This window comes from Cupressus sempervirens, chromosome 11 (genome assembly GCF_028749045.1).
Source record: "Cupressus sempervirens isolate cs-2001-9-10 chromosome 11, ASM2874904v1, whole genome shotgun sequence".
Classification (NCBI taxonomy): domain Eukaryota; kingdom Viridiplantae; phylum Streptophyta; class Pinopsida; order Cupressales; family Cupressaceae; genus Cupressus; species Cupressus sempervirens.
In genome coordinates, this window is record NC_143128.1 from 340914905 (window position 1) to 340922569 (window position 7665).

The 7665-nt window shown below is 39.8% G+C and overlaps 1 protein-coding gene across 1 annotated transcript; it reads left to right on the forward strand.

Moving 5' to 3' along the window:
* Positions 1–3973: 3973 nt before the first annotated feature.
* LOC149529481 (protein JINGUBANG-like) lies at positions 3974–5817 on the forward strand. The gene is made up of 2 exons (XM_089810939.1): positions 3974–4782; positions 4867–5817. Exons 1-2 carry the CDS (start codon positions 4152–4154, stop codon positions 5544–5546), a joined length of 1311 nt encoding a protein of 436 aa, XP_089667065.1. The 5' UTR covers positions 3974–4151; the 3' UTR covers positions 5547–5817.
* Positions 5818–7665: the final 1848 nt, after the last annotated feature.

Below are 7665 nucleotides of genomic sequence, written 5' to 3' on the forward strand. Positions count from 1 at the left end.
ATTCTTTCCATGAAGGGCATACTACTCAATGGCAAGCTTGTTAGGAGCAATAGCTATATAGGCTTGTAGAGCTTGGTCATGTGCAATAGATGGACCTTGCACAGTGAAAGCCTTTTCATAATGGTGCAAAAAATCCTAGAGAATATCAAGAAGATCACATAAAATATATTGGTTTCCCTTGATACACTTGATTCCCATAGTAGAGTGGCGAGCTTCCAGGGCATTGAAAAATTCCTTAGAAGCTTGATCACCAACATCCAACCAATGGAGATAGGCTTTGACCTGAGCTCCCCGAGCAACATAATATCTTCAACTTATTTTTGGTGATGAAGAGTGGCAAGCCAAACTTGTAATTCTATATCAAAAAAATTCATGGCAAGAGCTTTAGAAGCTATACAAAGATCCCTCGTGGTGGCCTCGTAAGATCATCCATGGTACTTGGCCAACTATCGCCCATAAATGTGGAGAAATCTCACAGTACAGATGATGACATCATTCCACCATTGAATCCACCCAAACAGGGTGTGTGGCCTAGGCTCAAGGTTCCAGATGTGAAGAATGTGAGTCAAGGTGGGTGGGTGTGACAACAAGTATTGAAATAAAATCGAGTTTTACACGTACGAGGCTGAGCTGTGTGCCAGACAATAGAAAAAAATGGGGAAATGATTTGGCAATGTCACATTTGGTAAAGTGGCGACGAGTAAATATCTCTCTTGGGAAAATGAAAAGAAGGATTGAGGTGTATGCATTGCCTGGTCTAATCTCTTAAACACCCTACTAGAGCCTACTTGAAAATTGGACCAAGTATGCTAAACCCCACCAAATCGACGATAGTTAGCATTAGGATAAAAAAAGCCCAACTTGTTGTGCATGTAAAACCAAGCTTCTCTTTCACCGTCTGACCATCAAAAAGCCAAAAGACCTTATCAATAGCCAACTCAACCATATTGAAGTCCCCATAGAAGACCCAAGTGGTAGGTGGAAAATGACCCACTGACCATCGCCATAGGTGTGAGCTCTCTATTGCATCATTGGGAGCATAAACATTAACAATACCAAAAGAATAATTTTGAAAAGATAGCAAAACCCAAACAATCCTCTGCATGGGGTAGGAACCATGTGAAATAATTGAAGAAAGTAAACTAGGGGAGAGAAAAGTAACTACACCACCTTGGCCAACCTCATGTTGGGAAGCAAACATGGTGCTATCCAGCCAAATAACATGGCAAGCTGAGTTGAGAAGAAAACCAACAACTTTGACTTCTTGAAGGCAAAGACCATCAAGATTACCAAGCCTATGCCTGGTATCACAAACATAATATTTGCTAGGGAGGTCTATTAACCCTCACACATTCCATGAGAGAAAATTCATTATAACACAACTTGTGTGTCATCCTCGTCTCCAAGAGAGGAGAAGCTATTGTGTAAAAATGAGGAGGAATCAAACATACGATCATTGAGAGAGATGACTTGCTATTTTCCCCCATTATCAGAAACCTTGTCTGGACCTTCTGGACTATGTGAATGATGAAGGGACTGTGATGAGATCGTTGAATCCACTTGTGGTGCTCGAACCCAAGTGGGTTGAGGCTCTAGGGTATGAGTTCTCTCCATCCCCTGAGTGTCAGGGTTTGAAACAAGGCAAGGCATGAGCAAAGGAATCGATGAAGTATGTGGCACTAGAGTTGAGCTAGATTGACCATTATCCTGAGGCAAAGAGCCCACCTTGAAAATAATATAGCCTTTTCCCTTCTCAACAACAATGGTGCATTCATCCTTTTTGGCGGTTGGAGAGAGCTTAGCTTCTAGGGATTACTGATGATTGTGTTCCAGGAGGGGGTTATCTTTGATCATGTGCTCCATAGATTGACACCTATAACAGGTGTTCAGGAGACCAAGGTAAAGCCCCTTTGAGTGAAGGTGGTACCAACTATCTGTATTTCCACATATTCCTTGTGGTCTCTAGAAAGGTCGACCTCAACACAAACCATACGCTGAGGGCTAGCATTAACAAACTTGTCAGGCTCAATGTAGGTAACCTTGTTGACAGTTTGCAGAATAGCTTGTAAAAATGACTAGCATGGAATGAGAAGCCCATAAAACTTGACCCAAATAGGGACCTTAAGTTTGCAGTCATCAGAGATGACAAAATCATGAGACCACCTCTGAAAGACAAGTAGAGAGGACTTGACAGACTAGGCGCCATGAATGAGCACATGTTTAGTTTGGCTAGGGTTACCAAAATGAAAAAGGAAAAAAATCCCTTGCTTAGTCTTTGAACACCCTCAAGGCGAACACCCTATGGTGTCCAGACCTTCGAAATCTATCAGTATAGCATGCTTTCAGAAGGAGTGTGACCCACAAAATAACCTATCAAGGTTTGTTATTCTAAGTATGCACATGCATTATCAATTTTTTTGGCATTCAAAATAATATCAAGAGAGGAATTACCTTGTGAAACACTTTGGGAACGAACTTGCACAGATGTTTGTTTGATGGAAGCATTCTCGCCAACAACATTAGCTCCAACACTAACATCAATTGTTGGGCCAGAGAAGGCCGAGACCATTGTAACCTAAAATGTATCCTGCATTAAATGCGATATGACATGCGGTGAAAAAGAAATGATTCATACAAAAGTTGTACAAACCCTAGCAGAGCACATTTTCCTCCCAGAACAACCTTAGTTAAATAATGAAAGTAAAATAAAAATTATAATATCAAATACAAATAAACAACTAAATTGAAGGAAGTAACATTGAAAACAAGATGAAATTGAAGAAGATTTTTTAATAAATATTTGCAATATACTTGAATAACATATAAAACAAATTATTAAAAATGACACAAGTAATAATCAATTCAAAACTAATCTTTTCCTCATTTAGTAAATTTCATTTTACTTTAAATTAAATAATAATTTTTATTAAATAAATTGAATAATTATAATTTGACTAATGATTTATATAATTTGATCATCGTCCACTAATCGTCTTATTAAAAACAAGGTGATCAAAATGACATGAGTCCCTTCAATACTTTAGGTCCCCCCCCCCGGGTCAGAAAGCTATGCCACTTTAGATAAGGCTACCTTACACTATGACATGTATTGGTGACATTGTCATCATTAATAGTTACAATTGATTTATATACTTATCTATAGTTTTCCTTTATGTTATTTTTTTGAGTTTAAAAAATATTTTAACCCCAACAAAAACTAGTATTGATCAATATGAAAAAACACACAAATTAATAAACAAAAACAAATTTTTTAAATAAAACATTACAAAATTAGAATCTTAGATTTTCTAAATTGTAAAAATTAAATCTAGTAAAAACATTAATTCCAAAAGAGACTAATAAACTTTAAAATAATTAAAGATATTTTTTTCAATCTTCCGAAATATTGAATCTTTCATTTATTCATAAGTCCTCCCTCGAGAAACACGAAATTGTTTTCTTTATTTTTTCCTAGGCTGACAAGCTCTCATACTTTATATGTTGCTTTTCATCACCATGGACTGTGGGGCATAATTGTTGAACCCACCAAGGAATTTCCCATCTATTTCTCCTTGGCTTTTAGCGCCAAAGCCGATTTTCTCATCATCTAGAAGCTGGACTGACTAAAAAGGATAGATGCCTATTCTTATATTCCTCGAGTACCAGAGAAGAAAGGCACAAACTCACTTTCAGTTTACCGTCACAAGGTCCGCTCCTCGTAAACGTTACAAAAGCAACAAAAAAAGTTATGTACAACATGCAATTAAAAAAATAAAACTAGCCGTTGCAAGTCAACATTACGAGTTTGACTTTACAGTTGTAAAACCGCGCTAGGTCGGTTGCAGATTCCCTTTTAACATCAATCAAACGGCTTTCTTTCCACTTCAAAGCCCCACTGCGGGTCCCAAAGGCAGAAAAACCAAGCTAAAAGAACTCTCTCAAACGGCTCCATGCAACCATAAATGGCCTTACAACGGTACACATTCATTCAAGACTTTGCCACCGTCTAGTTATTCTTTCTATTCGTTTCCTTGCGTCCGCGCCATGTACAAGGAACAATACACACAAATGCTATTTGTCTATATATATTTTCAGCTCATTCGGAAAGAGGTAGTAAATAAATTACAGTATTGATCGAATCCCTTAGCAGCATGGCCGATCTGTCGAAGCGCGTCCCTGAAGAGGAAGACACGTTAACGGAAAGCGAGGGAGAAGGAGTATTAACGGACTTCACAGACTCCACCAACGGTCACTCCCGCAGCAGCAGCAGTTGCGGGAGCGTCGCTCTGTCGGAAGTGAGCAGCGAATCAGCGGAGAAGAAGAGATTCAACCGTTGCGTTGCCACGCTGTCAGGCCACGTGGGCATCGTGTCCTGTTTAACAACGTCGGGTGAGTTTCTGTTAAGCGCCTCTCAGGCACACGACGTCAGGGTTTGGCGGCAGCCTGATCTCCGTCACTGTGCGCGCTTCGGGGCGGGTGACGGAGCCGTCAAGGCAATTGTCGCCGTTGGTAACGGTGACAGAGTCGTTACTGCGCACCAGGATCAGAAGATTAGGGTTTGGAAGCGGAGCAACGGGAATTATAAGCTGGTCACGGCGATGCCCACGTGGAAGGAGTGTTTGATTGGCGCCGTCAGGCAGAGTAATTACGTGCAGACACGTCGACACCATCGAAGGCTGTGGATGGAACACGTGGATGCCATTAGTTGTTTGGCAGTGGGTGTCGCAGTGGGAAAGCCCAGGCGGGGGAGGAAGAGGATGGCCAATGGTTCGGTAGTCGCAGGTAACTTGAACTTTTTTCCTTTAGCGTGTGATGTTTAAGAATTGTTGTCAAATTGTTATCTGATTGTTTGATGATGGTTTGTAGAAAGGAAAGGGGAAGCATACGATGTTCTCTATTCGGGATCGTGGGACCGGACCTTCAAGCTGTGGAGGTTATCTGACTTCAAGTGCCTGGGTTCAACGCGAGCTCACGATGACGCCATCAATGCCCTCGCTGTGGGCCCTGCCGGTCACCTGTACACCGCCTCTGCTGACTGTAAAGTAAAAGTGTGGTGCAAGCCACGTGGCTCGAAGTCGCACCGCTTGGTGGCCACGCTGGAGGGGCACAATGCCTCTGTCAATGCTCTTGCTCTGGCTGCTGACAAGACCGTGATTTACTCCGGTGGCTCTGACTGGGCCATCGTGGCTTGGCAGACGGAAATCGGTGCTTCGCCCTTTGCTATGGCTTCTGAAATGAGGGGCCAACATGGTGGGCCTGTTCTCTGCCTTTGCATTGTGGGGGAATTTCTGTGTAGCGGTTCTGCCGATAAGACCGTGAGAGTGTGGAGAAGGGAAGAGTTTCCCCATGGGAGCTTTGAGCATTCCCAGGTTGCAGTTTTGAAAGGGCAGCAAGGTCCGGTCAAGTGCATTGCGGGGTCTGTTGATGTGGCAGCTGGGGTTCTAGTTTATGCTGGGAGTGTTGATGGGAGCGTTAAAGTGTGGTGGGTTTCTAATGATAAGGAGGACGATGATAAGGGTTCAATTACTCATGTCTATTCAGCTTAGATTTAGATTTCTTCAACTTGAAACATTCTTTCATTCTTTCTTCTATACTACTATAAATTCTTTTGGGGTGGGGGGCATTTTAGAAGCATTATTTGGGGATTTTATTGGGAAGATAGAAAATATATACTTTTTTCACTTTGATTGTGTTGCCTTGTAAAGTTTAGGAGCAACAAATTTGTTAACAGATTATAAACAGTGTGAAGTCCTTTGACATTTAGCTTGTATTCCTTTTATTATGATAGTGAATGGCAAGTTTATTTTTTGAGTGATACTTTCATAATTGTGGTATTAATCAATTAGATGCATAAAGTTTTAGTTTATAATTCTTTAAATTTAACCTAACCTCCAAAATACTTCTAATATGTATTGCTTATATATATGGGATCTCTTCCTCGATTGGGCATATATATGTACTTTCTTGACCACTTGTTCAGCATGGACGTGATGTAAATGTTTATGATACTTGTGATTACAACCTTTTCTTTATGCCACAAAGCTACAGTGCGCTACCTAAAAGAAGAGAACGCTCCTTAAAAGGGCTACCTCTTCATTAAGGGCCCATTTGGCTACGGGAATAGGAATACGTATTCTAGAATACATAGTCTGGAATAGAAAATGGGGCAACGTATTCCTATTCTCCATTTGGTTCAGCCAATATTTGATAAGAATTCACGGATCCCAAAATTTATGTTTTCTAAAATAAAAAAATGGAATAAGAATATGTATTCCAATAACACCTATTTTGGTGGAATTGCAAAACCCCATTTTTGGGCCAAAAATGAAATAAGCATTCCATTTTTACTTCATATTCCAACTCCATTTTGATGCATTCAAATGAGGAATTCAATTTTTTTGGAATTTACATATGCCTATTCCGCCTATTCCGCTTGTATTCTGCTCGCCAAACGGGCCTAAATGAATGCTTTTAAGATTTATGGGTTGTCTACTTTAATGGGCCGCGAATGCCGCGAATCATTGTCATAATTGTTACAATACTTTTGCATTAAAAGAAACGATAACAAGTTATCGAGATAATAACAATACAACTCGCCTCTGCCTCTTTATTATACTCCCCTATTTCTTGTCGTCGAATCTGAACTCTGCAGAGTTGGAGAAGAAGTTGCGGGATCGGCATGGAAAAAAATGTCTTCAACATCATTTGCTGAGCTGGTGCATTTCTCCTTTCTTCACTTTCACATAATATTAAGCAAGTTTGAATTCTTGACTCCTGCAATTGGAAAATGGTTGTGATCTTGTTCTGTTCACTTTTTGGAGTGTGATCTTGTATTTTTTGACTCTTTAAATATGATCACGTATCCATGGATTCTATTTTGAATCTGTGTACTTTGATTTTTAATAATAGTTAAACTCTTTTAAACTGGGTATGCAGTATGGGCGATAGTTCTTAGTTAATTTATGAAAAAATTGTTGTGATATTATTATCCTTTCATGACAGTGATGGCTATTTAAATGGATAATTGTCCATGGAGCTGTACGTTATCATCAACCCATTGTTGATTAATAGATGCTGTGAGCTCTTTATCTGTATCTCTCTCTATTCGGTAATTTCGGTACCAAATTTTTTTTTTTCAATCTTCTATTTCACTATTCATTTATTCTCTCCGCAAATCTATGATGATATAAAGTAAAGCTGATCGCAGCTAGATTGGAGAGGAAAATCATTTCCTTCATTGATTGTAAACGCTGCATGTATTTATATGTTTCGCTGAGCTTCTATCTATTCCTCCCCTTGCCGAACTTTAATCGCTGCCCTGCACTAACCATTCACATTTCTCATATATTAACAATTTTGGAAGTATTTTGCTGAAAAACGGAGAATTCTCTCAAACGGTTCAATTGCAAGATTGCCACCGTCTAGTCATTTTCGCAACTTATAATCTGCGCACCATGTATGTTAGAAATAGTCAAAAACCCATGCCAGTCAAATCCACATCAGCTTCTGTTATAATCACTACAGATTTTCTTGCTAAAAGGATATGGATGCTGTCCTCCAGAATAGATCATACAACTCTATATAAAATCCACATCTCCTTGTGGACTAAGTCTTACAGCTCATGCAGCCATCCACTTGTCAAAAGCCTAGAATTTTTCTCTACTG